This window comes from Corapipo altera, unplaced genomic scaffold (genome assembly GCF_003945725.1).
Source record: "Corapipo altera isolate COAL_440 unplaced genomic scaffold, ASM394572v1 64, whole genome shotgun sequence".
Taxonomy (NCBI): Eukaryota; Metazoa; Chordata; class Aves; order Passeriformes; family Pipridae; genus Corapipo; species Corapipo altera.
The window spans coordinates 10818357-10834177 of record NW_020884893.1 but is presented as its reverse complement, the minus strand read 5'-3'; the positions used below and the strand labels follow the sequence as shown (position 1 = coordinate 10834177).

At 42.8% G+C, this 15821-nt stretch overlaps 1 protein-coding gene across 3 annotated transcripts in view; it reads left to right on the top strand.

Moving 5' to 3' along the window:
- EYA2 (EYA transcriptional coactivator and phosphatase 2) overlaps positions 1-15821 on the top strand; it is an 82302-nt gene that overhangs the window by 38427 nt on the left and 28054 nt on the right. For 2 of the 3 annotated variants that reach the window (XM_027646421.1, XM_027646420.1), the window contains 3 exons: positions 688-736; positions 1345-1487; positions 4331-4447. In XM_027646421.1, coding sequence (XP_027502222.1) covers positions 688-736; positions 1345-1487; positions 4331-4447 — 309 coding nt within the window. Of the gene's footprint in view, positions 1-687; positions 737-1344; positions 1488-4330; positions 4448-15821 lie in introns of those variants that run through there. The other variant, XM_027646422.1, reaches the window with a different exon arrangement.

Below are 15821 nucleotides of genomic sequence, written 5' to 3'. Positions count from 1 at the left end.
ACATTTTTTGTTCTTACTTTCAATTAAGTAAACCTGAATTTGTCTCTGGATAAAGCTGGTGGTGCATTTTTCCTCGGTGGTGTTACAGGACACAGTTTGGTCCATTAGAAGGCATCCTGCACATCTAACTTGTGTGACAGGGTTTTCTACTGGGTTTTTTTTGGCTGCTGGCAGGTAAATAAGGTAGGCTATAGTTAACTCAAAAGATTCAAATTAAGGAGATTTAGAGTGTTGTATTTTTTTAATATTTATTTTGATTTGATATGTTTTAATGAGCATTTAGGAAAGTGAGTCATGGTCTAGGAAAGTACCAAAAAAAGCAAAAGAGCAAAAAGTGCAGTGAGCTTAAATCACTTCAGCCATCATAGCAGTTGCTTTTATAGCCTTGAGCATATGAGTCATCCCTCCAAAGCCCAGCCTCATGATTGATATCACTCCCATGAGAAGAAAAAACTGGTAGTTCAATAAATTGATATCACCTTTAGTTAAAAACTAAATCTTTATTTGTTGTTAAGTGGAGAATAGCTTTCTTACCTACCTCAGTTTGGGGAGATTCACTAAAAACAAAGTCTAATTCTAATTCCTGTATATTTTTCTCAAACCAGCAGCGGTAAAAACAATTGTACCAGCTTGGCCATGGAACAGAACATGATGAAAGTCTGAGACCCTTTAATTTTTGTTTTCCAGGCAGCAGCAAAGCAGCACCACAGTGTCCTCTCCATCTGTACACCACAAAGTGAGTGCTCGTGCCAAGTGCTGTCATTTAAAAGCCGTGTTCTGCTGAACAGCCATTTTGTGCAGACTTCTGTCACCTTAAAAAACATCTGCCTTAAGCCCATCCACCTGTTCCCCCGCACGGCTCTGGCACAACGAAGTAACTGCTTCTTAATCTTCTTAGATATGGAGTGAAATAAGGTTTGAGGTACTGTGCAGTGCATTTTTGTACCCCTGGGAACCCAAACCTTATCAGTTTTTGTGTTTATGAGTGACCTCAGAGGGATATGTTGAAATGTCAGAGGCTTCCCCTCACACTCAGTTGTTTGGCAAACTCAAAAGTAAAAAAAAAAAAGCAGTGATGATTTTATTTTTTTTTTAACTTGCATATATTTTGCACGGTCTTAAAATCCCCATCCTTTTAGGTGGCTTATTTTGATGGCTCATGTCAAGAGCCAAACACTGAAACAACCTTTTGCACCAATTTAGACAATTCCAAGTTCCCAAAATATTCATCACTATGCTTTGGATGTTATTTTATCAAGATGTCTAGAAGTGTTCCACTTGTGCTCTAGAAGATCATGTGCAGTAACTATTGCCTTAGACCTTCTGTTTTCTTGTTCTGAATAGACATTATCCCCATATAGTGACAGTTCCATCTTTCCCAACAATGGCAACGTACGGACAGACTCAGTACAGCACGGGAATCCAGCAGGCTGCTGCATACACTGCCTACCCTCCTCCAGGGCAGCCCTATGGAATTCCCTCCTACAGTGAGTACTCCCATGCTGTGTTACCTTTGAGGTATCTGATCCTCTTGCTGCCAGCAAAATGGATTTGAAGTTTTAAGCTTTGCAGTGAAATGTCATTTGTGGCGCAGCAACGCTCCCTTTTCAGGCTCGGGGGAAAATCTGACTTGTTTAAAAATGTTGGGTTTACTTTGAACTACCTGTCAGCTCTTGGTATCGTGGACTGTGTATTTACAAACTAGGTAAAGTTTGGAGCCAGTCAGTGGTAGGGTATGAAAAATTCAGGTTCAGTAGGCTGTGCCACTTAGGAGTAGTAGCTGGTGAGTGTTCCCATGACTCACTGCCAAGACAAAGTCTCTTGCAGTAAATATGATATTTATATAAACTACACTTTGCTTTCCTTGATTCTTCCTGAAGTCTCAATGGTACAAGCTACTTTAAGAAAAACTTTCTGTACATTATTACAGAAGAACCAAGACAGAGCAGAATAGGGCCTGGGTGAGGTGACACAACATACTTTGGTCTTGGAAGATGGTCTGTGTTTAAATGGGCAGTTATGAGCTGTAGGTGCAGTAAATGTTTCTAACCCCAGTCAGCTTTGTTCCCTGCTTTTCTGCCCAGCCTTGCCAGCAGCTGTGGGGAGACAGTGCTGGGCAGGAGCAGCTGGGGATTCACACAGGGAAATAATTAAACCAGCACTCCTGGCAGAGGAATGCTGGTAAACTGAGTGTCAGCAGTGTCCTCAAGCTCTTGAGAGAGCTGAGAAGTTCTTTCCATTCCTAAAGACCAAAGAGATGTTGCTCTTGTTTAGGTACAGCTCTAATAGAAAGCTTTGGGCTCCTTATTACTGGCTGGTCCCCCGAGTGCTGTGTCTTGCACCATTAAAATGACTTCTTAGTTTTATTTCTTTTGTACTCTTAAACACCATAGTTTATTTGGCAAATACAGTATGTCTTCCCAACAAGAAGCTCTTACACAGCCATTGACAAGGCTTTTACTGAAGGGGGGGTTCAGTGCAGCAGTCTGGAGGATCAGGGAAGTGGGCTTGGCAGAGCTGGAGCTCTACCAGGATGATGAGAGGAATGTTTTGAGACCCTCTCCTGGAGCTACTTGTGTGTTTGCATCAGCTGGCTGATTTCCAAGGCAAACTCTGAACAGTTGTCCTGTTAGAGCAGGTGAAAGCAGAGCCATTTGCTGCTGCCTAGAGGCTTTAGGGTATGCATGTGTCAGGCCCATATGCTGCTTATAAATCCTGTGGATGACCTCTTAGCATCCTTGAGCAGTGGTTTCCCTCCCCCAGCCCCTACACCCTCTCTAAGATACTCAACACAGCCTATGAAAAACTCCACCTGGCTGGCAACCAAGAACAGTGAAGCAGTATTGTTTTTAGGCACAAAAATAAAACTGGGCCAGTTTCTAGACAAAACAGAACATTGTGTGGAAATTAATTTGGTGCTAAGTTATTTCACTGTCTGACAACAATTTTTAGGCTCCCAAAAAGGCCCATTGGCTGAAGATTAATTGTACCCGGGGTAGGTTGAATGCTGGCATGTGGAGTGCTGATGGAATTGAAAAGCATGGGATGTGGGGAAAAGTGGCTTCTGTATGCACACTTTGCTTCCCCAGCAGGGATGCAGCCAGAGATTTGCACCAGCACGTGTTCCCTCACTGTCCAAAGGAACGTCCTGCCTTTCACTGTGCAGCATTATCATCTTCTTGCTATCTTGGACCCAAATTGCATCACAGCTCCTCTCACCTAAGGCTAAAATAAGTGATTTTTATTAGAGAAAACATCATCTGGGAGAACTTATTCCAAACCTGAGCAAACACAGACTTGATGCTTTTAGGAGTCACGTGGCTGGAAAACAGCATGTTTGGGGAAAGGCACCTGAATTCAACTTGTCTTTTGCCAGGTTTGCCTACAGGTGCTAAAAGATGACAGCAGCCTGGGAAATGTGTAAAGCCAAGCCCCAAACATCAACAGGGTCTTTGTCTGGTCCCATCACTTGGGCAGTGTCCAGTGCCATTTTTTGTTGTGTGCAAATAGAGATGGAGGGAAGGATCACGCCCAAAGGATTGGTAATAAGATGCACCTTTGAGCTGTTTATTTTAATAATACAGCTGTACAACCTCGGCAGCATCTCGGAATAAAATATCAACCCCTTTCATTACCAGCAAGGGTTTCATCTTGCAATGTTTAATTCAGCTATTGCTGATCCCCCCTGTAAATTGTCAGTTTAATTGCCTGGGTTTAGAAATTAAAAGACTTTTTTGGCTTCAGGGCTTACCTATTGTTCCTGAACTCTATGTTATATCTAACTGAATAGATGATAACCCTCCTGTATGACTTGCCAATAAATGTTTTGATACCAAAGCTGAAAATAATAATGCAAGTAAAAAATAACTCTGTGGAGAACAGAAGTCTTGAGGTTATTTTGCTGAAGGTCCTGTTGCTTTGCTAATCTTTGCTTGCATCTGATAACTGCTCAGAAAATTCATGAGTCAGTGAGTTTGTTTAATTCTGAAACAAAACTATTTGTTCAGAAATTGCTTTTGAAAACAATATTCGTCACGGTTGTTTACCTGCCTTAGCAGAAGTGCAGTCAGGTATGGATACAGGATGTAGCTGACTCAAATGTTATTTGTGATTTGTTTGTTTGACTGTTATTTAGGAGACCTGTTTGGGTAATGCATGTAATTAAATATACGTGTATTTAAATATAAATGCATAAAAGAAAGCGTAGAAAAGAAGAGTTTATTAGTGAAAATGTAGCTGGTAAATTGTTAATTACTGAACTTGCTTTTTTTACACCTTCATATGACAAACACTCACGTTCTGCTCTTGGTTCTCACTGTATACCCCAAAGGCATTAAAACAGAGGACAGCCTGAGCCATTCCCCAGGACAGAGTGGGTTCCTCAGCTATGGATCCAGTTTTGGTGCTCCAGCAGCAGGACAGGCCCCCTACACGTACCAGATGCATGGTGAGTACAGCTCAGGGCCTGGCAGGAGGAGCGTGGCTGCTCAGAATCTCACCCCCCCCCTCCCCGGACCAATTCTCCTGCTGAAAGTACTGTGGAAAGCTTTTAGGTGTAGGCAGCCAGCACAGGGATGGAGGTAAGTCTGTGGTAGATCTGTTTTGCTCATCAAGGCATTGATTTCTGGCTGAGGGACTGGATTAACACTAGTTTACCCCAGAAAAATTTCAAGAAGATCAATATAAGCTTTGTCTTACTGCAGAAATTGCATTTTCTTTCTTTTAATTAGTTCTGTGGCTGCATACCTGGGATTGTTGTGTTAGTGTGAGTTCCTGCATTCTGAGTGGAAGCAAAGGTGGCTTTACACTTCATGCCAACAGTATTGTACTTCTTTCTGCCTTATGCTGACCTGAACAGACTGCTCCGTGGTTAAATTGCTGTATACTCTCTGCACTAATTCTTTTTTAAAAAGCTGATACTTTGATACTAAAAAACCCGTGAGTGACTCCACTGGAGGAAGGTGAATACACGAGGAAAAACCTCTCCCTTGCCTTTGTCCTCCCCTTTAGGGATTTTCCAAGGGTTGGAAAACCAAAGCTTGATTGCATGGCTTTCCCAAGTTGTTGTACAAGCTGTTGGAAGGGGAAAGAGATCAAGTCTGTCACTTTGCTTTTTGATATTGTTGGGAATTCTGGGTGAAATGCCCTGTTGTGTCATTACATGAGCTGTCCCCCTTCCAAAACTGTCTCTGTCAATTCTCCTAATTCTTCTCTATCCTGAAAGTGAAAGGTGGGCACACACGTCCACTTTGATTTTAAGTCTGAGAGTAACTAAAATCCTAAACAGTTACACAAACTGGGAAACAAGGTAAAATTCATTTTATTCTAGAAATTATTTAAGAAAGCTGAGGACTAAGAGTTGACCCCCTCTGCTGAGACTGCACATGCTGGTTTTGTCAGAGAGCACGTATCTCTAACACTAAGCTGGTTTGGGGGACTTGGATGCCTCATGGCACATGCTGGAGACATCTGGGTTGAATGTGGCACAAAAAGAAATCAAAATGGTAGCCTGTGGGTTTGGGGTTTTTTGTCACGGTGACTCCTGCAGGTTTCACCTGTCCCACGTGTGCTCTCTCGTAGCTCACTGAGCTGTTTGAGAAGGCAGACTCTTGGCTTTCTTGGGACTGAAGTCTTTAAGGTGGCCCCTTTGTTCGGTCAAGAGGTTTAGACAAGCAAATTTTGTGCATCAGCACTCGAAAATATTACACTTGAAAACAATAGTGACACAGCCACGTGTTGTACCAAAACATGCTGAGAATTATGTGTATGAGCGTGAGTGTTCCTAGGGCCATGCTGTGGTATTTGGTGAAATCACTTCTTTTCAGATATTTGTTCCAAGGAGATCATTTCAGCCACTTCACTAAGCCTTTAATGCAAAAGAAAACAGGGGAAAACAATTTCTGCAAGTGGCAGGTGCTCACTCTGAGGCACAGGGAGCGGGAGTAAATGTGTCTCCCTGTAAACAAGTATTTCCACCCTTCTTCTCCTTGCTCCTGAGAGGACCAGTCTGAAGCTCCCTGACCATATGGTTTATTTACCTTGCTGAGTGCTAGTGAAAGGTTTGAGTGAGGAGCCAGGAGCCTTCCTGTGCTGAGTGCTACCGAGGAATGTGGGCTCAGTGCTTTCCCACGCACAGCACTGGGGGGTGGGGAGGGGATCACTCCCAGCTCTCCCTGCCAGCCAGCTCCAGGACCACTGAGACTTCTGCCAAGTTCACATCAGTCCTTTTGGTCACTCTGTTGCTGGTGATGGGCTAAACCAGCTGAAAAGGGCAAATTTTTATTGATATACTTGATCTCAGATCACAGAATATTCTGTGGGAAGGGACCCACCAGGATTCTCAAGTCCAACTCTGAAGCAAATAGCCCGTGCTGGGATAGAACCTGCAACCTTGGCATTATTGGCATGTTTTTATAAAAATGAATTTCAGGGGGCTTTGAATGAAGCTCTTAACCCTCACATCAGGGACAAAATGTTTATTGCATTGTGAGGAAAGAGAGATCATGAGGAGGGTGATGTGCAGGGGTCCAGCAAGGAACGGTGTCTCCAGCAGCGTGTGCTGCTCGGTGCAAGGAAAAAAATCTTTTCTTAAGCTCTTCTCTGCAAAAATTGTAAGGTGGTTATAGCACAAGCACGTGAGTGAAATAACTTTGTACTGTTTGCCTCTGTTGAGGAGCAGCTCCCAGAGCAGGGTAGTGAACTCACCTGCAGGTGGGTGCGGGTGGTCGGATCGTGCAGCCCGAGCAATTCCTCCTCGCTGTCCCCTCAGATATGAGTGACATGGTCCAGCAGCGAGTAAGTACCCACTGCAGGGGTGTTACACCCATCACCGAGGAATAATTGGCCTCCTGGGTGGCAAACCTGTGTCTCACAGGGCTCTGGGACAAATGCTGTCCTCAGGAAGTGCCAACATGGTGCTGGTTTGTCTCCTCTGGTGTTTGCTTGGCACCAGCCTCCCCTCCCTGCTGGCTGTGCTCAGTCACCTGGTACTTCTAAACCAAATTCTGCTCCCTGGTAAGGGCTGTTGTTTGCATTACAAACACAGGTGATGCAGCTGTAAAGGGGTAGCATTCAGCTTTTCACCTTGAACTCCAGTTGTATCCTGGTTCTTGAGTGAGAACAGGATCCGCTGAAAAGTGACACAAGGATAGAACATTCTTTTGGTCATTAAGTGGTAAAGAAAAAGAACTATTTTACATGCAACCAGAAGGGGAAATCTATTTTCATGCTTCCCTGGCATGAAAATAAATTAAATGTGGAAGAGTTTGTAAGCCAAATAGCTAATGCAGTGTGTCAAACACATACATAAATATAGAAGATGAGATTGGCAAGTTCTGTAGCTCATAAAAATAGCAGGAAACTATATTGCAAAGGTAATGTAGATTGAAATAATGATTTTAATCACCATGTAACAATGGATATAATAGTATATCATCAGACTTTGTGTAACATTCAGACTGAAATCTTGTATTCACTTATTTGCTCTGAAAAAGTGACTTTTTTTTCTCTCCCCCTTTTTTTTTTACCAACGTTGTTTCATGTCAGTATTTATTTAAAAAAATATTAAATTATTTGTTTCGTAATGAAGATATTTGAAATATGCATGTGGCCAGTCTGGGGATGGCAGTTTAGAGTCACAAATCTCCAGAGGAGGTAACAGTTTGCATTAGATTCTTGTCCTCAAAGTGATAAATTTGTAATGCTGGTAAAAAAATGTTGCTTCAAGGTCCATGCCATTTCTTAATCAGTCCTCATGTAAGTGGTTTACAATTGCAGCACCAAATAGCCAAACACCCTGGGCTTGGTATTAGAAGTATATTGTGATTTTTAGCACGTGTTTTCCTAAGTTTACATTTTCTGACATTTAGCAGTTCAGTGATTTCCTCAGGCTTCTGGTAAAATTATTATTCAGTGATAGAAATCGAACATGAGACACAAAGATTATATTCCAGTTCTACCCCCAAAAGCTCACTGTCTTAACTGGCAGTTGAGGAGGCTGCTTGTTGCTGAGGGGGGGAGAAATCTTTGGAATATAAGAAACTTAGCATTTAGTGAGCTGTGTAAAACACAAAGAGAAAGCTGTGCCAGCATATTCACTGACACAGAAACCCAGCAGTTTTGCAGGGAGTGCAATGGCAGCTTATGGAGCGTTTCCTGTGGTTGCATGAGCATGTGTTACCCCTTTATTGCACATCAGGCCATCTCTTCTCAGCTTGGCATTAATTCCTAGACAATGCCTTGCTCTTCAGTTATTATTGCTCAAATGACAGCTGGTATGAAACTATGAGGTTGCACAACAGTTAAAAATGGCCAAAGACCACTGTGGATACTGTCATTGGACAGGAAAGCATTGGATTGCTTTTTTTGGTGTTTTTTTTTTTTAATATCCAAATCTATCTACCCACAAAATACTTTTTACATTACAAAGGAAAATTCAGTTATGTAACTGGGATAACTTTCCTTTGCCAAGGAGTTGCAAAGCAGTATTGAGTTTGGTACAGACATAAATTTGGGACCAAAGACCTATGTAGTGAAATTCTTTGCTACTGCTAAGCATTTGTTTTCTTTGTAGAGTCCTTCTGATCAGCTGTCAAATAAAGCAGCATTTATTTTGTGCAACACTGATTTAAAATGGACTAATTATATATGTTGCTTATGTTTGTGGAATGAATTGGTTATGGATTGTTCTCCTGGCCTGAGACCAAATAAATTCTGTATAATTGATCAATTAAAATGTTTTTTTTTATGCTGGAAACATTTTGACCCTTGTTGATACCTGAATAATCTAGACCAATTTTTTTCCAAGAGATGCCTGAATTTCTTGCAGTTATGTGCCAGTTTGTGTGCTACAAATTTAATATGAGGTCATAAATAGCTATTTGGCATAATTAGTTACCTCTGCCTGCATGAACTTTGCAGAGGAAGTGGATGTTTAATTTTAAGCTTGAGTTTTTAAGTACTTGGTGATGAAAACAGTGGTGGAATTTCAATCTGCACCTGAGAAACGTGGATCACACTGCAGCATACAGACAGTGAATGCATTAGAAGTCCCAGAAAATAAGGGAAAGCGAGGGCATGTTCTCAGCAAACTGTCACTCTCAGTTGCCTTAGATTCATCAAATTAAAACCTCAGTAGAAAACGAGTGGCCTCTTTCAGAAGGTTCTGCTTCCCAGCTGGTTTGCATTAATTGCAGTCTAATACCATGGCAGTAAAGCTGTGCTCCACTCCGTGGTGAGTTCAACGGGGAGAGGCCTCTCTTCAGGAGGGGTCAGACCTCACTTTTTACAGTGTAAATACGAGGTTCCTTTAGCATAACAGCACAGTCTCCCTTTCAAAGATTTTTAAACACCAGGGGCTGACTGTGCTCCATTTACTTTGTTTTAAAACGAGCTATCTTCCAGGAGAGGGGAGTCAGGGGGAGAGGCAGAGGTGTTGACAGTGATGCACTGGGAGCTGCAGGGGTCTGTGCTACTGCTGCCCACGGGGAAAGCTCTGCTCTGACCCTTCCCTGGAATGGAAATCAAATATTAACTGGGACAGTCAAAAATAGGGATCTCCTCTAAGACAGAGCATTTACTTTGGAGGTGTCTTGTGTCTGCTTGAGTTTTGTGTGTCTGACTGTCTTCAGGCTTGCAGGAGGTGACACTGGGGAGATGGGACCAGGCAGGATAGTCATGAATGAGAGAGAAGAATAAGGTAGAAGAATAAGAATAATAAAGGGACTGGGTAAGGAAAATATAGTTTGTGGTGGGGTATGATGAGGAAGTGGGAGCCAAGAGAGAAGAAAGAAGTGATGTTTCCCTAACCTGCTGCTTTGCTGTCTTGGGAGCCTTTATGGAGGTCAGATAGAATACTCAAAACATGGGTTAATGAGCAGAGTCAGCATAAAAAACACTCCCAGAGATGTTTGGATGTCACGGAGATTTCTGTTTGTGGATTTTGTTTTCATCACTTCAGTAGGATGTAAAAAAATCCAAAAGCATAGGATGCTAACAGCTTGGGAAATTATGAACTTGGCCTTGATTATTCAGCTTATAGTGCAGTTGGCAAAGAATATGCTAAAATGTTATAGAAGCTTCACTGAATAATTGATTCAGTATACCTAGTGATGCTTTCTTCAAAATATCTAGAAGGCAATAGAAGAGCTAGTGTAAAATTACACATAAAATTCTGTGTCAGGAAACATCATACCTGCATAGTCAAGCACTTGAAAGTTAGGAAACATCAGACTCATGATGCTGTGCAGTATTGGTGCTGCTTTTGTTGTATCTCATTTCCAAGCTCTGTGTGAGGTAATGCTCTGGTGGAAAAAATAGAATGTAATTATATGATGAGAGACTGGGATGATGTTTGTGGACAAGCACAGTCTGACCCTGCTTCAGTCAGCACAGGCTGTGCAGCTCAGGAGTTTCTGAACTGCTGTAATGGCACAGGATAACACTTGTATGGGCCTTTTTATATTTAATTTGGATGCCCTTTCTGTTTATGTTGGCAGGGTTTAAACAGTGACACTACTGTGACCTCCAGAACTATGAGAATACCTGCACTGTCTGAAGAAGAGTCCATTGACAGTTATTAAAGATAAAAAGAGGAGGATATAAGCTGGATTTAGAAAGGCTGTGACTGGCAGGTTAATTGAGGATGACAAGGCAATACCAGGGCAAAGATTACTCTACTGTTGTTTTTCTTACACTTTTCTCTGAGCATCCTCTGTTGGCCACTGTCTGGCTCTTCTCCTGGAGGCCTTGAAGTACTGGAACAGGGTATAATGGGGCTGGAAAAGCCTCGAGGCAAATGCCTGGCTCTGGAGTGTTCAGTTGAGACTTAGAGGGATCCTAAGTAGCAGGTCAGAGACTGGAGATGTGCTGCCCAGTTCCCTCTTTTCCACTGGTATTTAGAGGTTTACTCTGCTCAAGAGGAAGAGAATTGCTAAGTATGCTGACAGGGCATATTTTTATCCCCAATTGCATGATAGCAGATGTGATAAGGCTTTGATTTTAATGCTGAGCTGGGAACTGGAGTCTTGTGGCCACTACTCAGCACTGGAGGTGGCAAATCCAGCTTTTCTTTATCATGTCTTGTTATCTGTCAGAGAAGGATTGTGTCCAGGTTGAAACTACATCTGGAGGAATCTTTACTCCTTGGTGTCCATGGAGTCACCCAAATCAGTTTGCTGATTGTTTTGTCCAGCGAGGAGGATTGCACAGAAACAGTCTGTATCCCATTTTAAGCATGATCACTTTTTGGCCCAAAAATGTTCCCTTGTGATTTGTTTTTGAAGACAGTCCAGAGTGATTTCCTTCTATAGCTGCAGCATCGTTTGATAGAAGTGGTTAAAAACACTTTCCCAAAATACAATAAAATCTAACTGCTTTCCCATGCTTCAAATCCTGAGAGTAACTATAAACCATCCCAGCACTTTCAACACCATGGTTGAGCTGGATTGAGCTATACAGGTGACCAGGCTCGAAAGGATGGTAAAAGCCAGGCTCTTAAAACTGCTCTGGTCATCACTTATTAAAGCTCTTTGAGGCTCTGTGGGTTGAGCACTCCCAGGAGCAGCAGCAGGGGAAGAGCTTTGACTGAGAAAAACTGTAGCATGAAATGTGTTTTCTATCACTGTTCAGGATGCCCTCAAACACCTGGTCAGGCCCACAGGCCTGCCTGGGATAGTGGTGGGAAGCAAATGGACATACTTTGAGTGAATTGTGTGTCTGAGAGTATTATCTGCAGGAGGTGTTCATATCCTTCTGGGAGCAATGTCCTATAACAGACACTGCTGATGTCAAGTGCTGTAACATTGTAGAATCATGCTTTTCATCTAGGTTGATCTAGTGTGCTCTTCCCTGCACTGTCTGAGCCCTTCCAGACAGAAATACAAGACATTTTGGGGAAGGGTTCATTACGTCTAATGGCAAACAGTTGAGCAATATGCTGCAAAGTGCATATGGGTCGAGTTTTTCTTCTCTTTTAACAGGTCAGATAGTCTTGAAATACCTCCACAGCTGACAGCCATGCAGCATTTTATGAGTCTTCTTGCCCAGTAAATGCAGGCAGATGTTGTAGGATTTGGAACCTTACAAGGCACTGGAGTATAGCTGGTGGGAGGTAATTTTGATGAGTGCTTAACCTCTCACTAAAAAAGTAGCAGCTTGGAGAAGGCAGTATTTACTGCAGGAAACATTAGCTTGTCAGAGAGCTAAAGCACTGCAGAGAACCCCTCTGAATGACCATGCAAGTCTTCAGCCAGATGTTCTCCCCAGCACAGAGTGGTGCAGGGAGGGCTTTGCATCATTCACAGGCAGAATTGTTTCCTGTAGGAAAGCAGCTCACTGATGTGAGAGTGCACAAGCCATTGTATGCAGGCTTGTAAAATACCATGGAAATCAGCTGACCCCTGCAGGCATTTATTTTATTAGTCCTAAATGATCAAATAATCCTTTGAGAGAACTCTCTGTGGAACCACTGTGCAATTCATCTACAAGTGAGAGGAAATGCTTGGATCTAAGCTCTGTTATTCTACATTTTGGGGGGGGGGGGGGGGTTAAACCATGACACAAACATATTGAGAAGTGTCCATGGTAGTCACCCTCAGTGTTCCATCTTTTAAGTGTTCCTGGAGTCACAGTTGCTGCTGGCTGCCCAGAGAGCTGGGATAAACACTGAAACTGTCCTCCTGGGTTGAACCTCCTCCTCTGACTGCTGAGTATTTCACTGAGTGCTGGAAGAGCAAACCATGAGTTTTTCTAAAGGTAGCAGCTTATTCTAATTTGAGCAGTACAGGAGACTTGGAGAACACATCCCTGATGTCGGGCCCCTCTGACCTGTGAAAGGTAAGGACACAAACCTGATTTTCAAAGGTTGCTGTGGCTTTGATCTAAACTCTACCACAGGCCCATCCTGTCTCCATGATCACCACTCCCCAAGACACCACTGTTCCTATATCATGCTGTGTATTCGTAAAGTGAAAGAAAACTTTCCTTTAGCAATGCCAGAGCTTAGTTCTGAATATACTGAAAATAATCATGAATATTCCCTTCTTTTCTTTACTCACTCATACCTGGCAAGGAGGGGAAGAAATGCAGTTATTGCAGTGACTGAAAGACAAATATAGAAACTAAGAGAGTGAGAAGCTGGCATGAAAGTTTTTGCAGGAACCCAGGCCAGATCACGCACCATTGAAATGGTCATTGGCCATGGCATAGATTTTTAAAATGCTTGAATTAAAAAGTGAATGAAGGGGAAATAGCAAATGAAATCCATGTGTATGAGAGCAGGAATATAACATCAGTCAGCTCACAAAGAGTTTCTCTATACATGTTGCCCTTGGACACTCCTGTAGAGAAGGGCCACATTGTCCTTATCAGGGGGAAATCGTGGCACTGAATGTGCCTGGCACATGCACACCTTTTATGGGCTGCCTTTCCATGCAAATGTGTTTGGGATATACAGACTTTACAGGAACACTTACAGGACTGTACATCTGAAGGGCTGTTCTACTTTAGAGTCCAGATTGTTTTATTATGAGCTAAATGTTCTTTAAGCTACCTGTGAATGAGGGCATTGTGACATTTAGCAACTGGCTTGATTGAACACAGATGTGAGCCATATTCCATGTGGAGAAGATCCAAAGGGAGAGATCCTAGGCTTGTTTCTGATTTGCAAGGAGGAGTTTGAATGCAATTACTTGACATTGAGTTACCAAGATAGATGGAAACAAATCTCTTGCTCACACATCTACAGTGCTGGAAATGTAAAATCAGCCTGAGTTTGAGATCGTGGGCTGCCTTCAGATGTCAGGCAAACAAAGCTGCTGTATGTGAAAGCTGAAGTCCTGTGGAAATGGGCAGTATCCACTCAGAGATGGGAGGGGGCCAGGCATTTATGTGCATTGCTTACCAGGAGGCTTCCTAGGCTGGCCCATTCCACACAGCACTGCTTTCTGATGTCATTCCAGTCTGTGTCTGAATATTACAAAAAGTGCTATTACCTAGGAAAGCATTTGGAGAAAAAAAAAAAGTGGTTGCATGAGGAACAGGGCTGAATTGATAGCATGCAATGTCTGTTGATAATTTTCCAGTTTCTTGAGTGTAAAATTTACTGGTGCAAAACTGAAATTGCTTCTGGCAGAGTTCATTTTGTTGCGGAAGTGTTTATTTCTTATCAACAACTTTGAGAAGAAAAGCAAACATTTGGGGCCATTTCTGATGCTGAATTCTACAAAACTGTTCACAGAAAATGTCACTAACAGGCTTCATTCTCTGCTCCTGGAGTGAGAGGGTTTATCTGTGTCTTCATTGCCTGTGGCACTTGTTTGTTCTCCTGGCATTTGAACTGAGGGTGCAACATTGAAAACAGTCTCTCCAGTCTGCCCTGTGAAGTGGAACAGAGACTGAGCTACAGCAGTCCCCAAGATAAAGGTTGATGTTGAAATGAAATATTGCTGAACCTGAATTTTTTAAGAACTTTCTTTTCCATGCAGATAATTGATTTTTTTTTTTTTCTCTCAGCTTTGCATCCTTGTTCAGCTGGGAAGAAATTCCAAGTGTTTATTAACTTTGGTTGTTTGGTTGTCTGGAGTGCCCTTATCTGTAATTATTCTGCTGTAAAAACACTGAACTGCCAAGATACAGTGAGCTTAGCAGCTCTCAAGGTGTACCCCGGGGAGAGGTTTCCATTCTTTGAATGTGGTGCTGTAGGGCAAGAAAAAGAGTTGTGTTTGATCTCAGTTTAGACAAACTATGCTCAAGTGATACTCCTTCAGGATACAATGACAGGAACAGAGAAGAGAAAAAACCTGAGTTGCCAGGCTTGTTGTACTTCAGTTTATAGGAAATACCAGTCTTAAGCACTCTGGCAAAGTATTTAAGTGTGCAGGTAAAAAAAAAAATCAGGAAGTTTAAGTTTCTGTCTCTGTACCACAGTCCTTCCTTTGGAAAATCCCCTGGGCTGAGGGAGCCTGCAGGGACACCTGAGCTTGGGTAGCTCAGCTAAAATGACAAAAATATATTATGCAAAACCACAGTGCAAAATCCACCACGCTGGGTCCAGTCACTGTGGGAAGCTATGGAGCAAGAGTCATTCCCCATCCTCTCATCCCTACATTTCCACCCTCTTCTCCCTGCTCACTCACCTGCCCTGGGTGTGCATGGACACACTCGCTCTGCACAGCTGGTACAAAGTTCAGATTAAGTTAATTCCAACTGTGCAAATCTCTCCTTTTTCTAATTCTCTCTGATTGTTTGGAAACCAGGAAGCTGCAGTATCATGTGCAGGTAGCACAGCAATAAACATGTTCTCAATCACAATTTACACATAAAGCGTGAGTCCCTCGAGGTAACTCATCCCCCTCTTGACAGCTTTAATAAAGGATGATGGATTGTTTCTAAATGACAGTTTAGGAAAATAAAAAATTCCCCCCTGTATTGTTTTGAGCTGTGGTGTACAAGAGCTGTTTTGTCTTCTGTGGAAGTTGTTTTTGCCTGTAAGCACTTGGGCTCTATTACTCTCCTTCACAGTGGTGAGAAATGCTCAGTTGCCACAGGAGTGTGTTCATCCTGCTGCAAATCCGTGACTTTCTGAAAAACTGCAGGAGCCAAGCGTGGGTGGGAAGTGGGGAAGTGCCAAGAGCTGAGTGTGTTGCTGTCTTAGAGATGCTGCTCTGGGCAGTCTCCTGGTGTGGGCTGTGGGAAGGAGGAGGGGTTGGACACTGATCCACCCAGAGCTGCCTCCGAGGCAAGAATGCCAGGAAGGGGCATCACCTGAGCCCACCTGTGCTGGCTCAGCTCCCCAGCCAGGATGTGCAGGGGGCTTGGGCAGA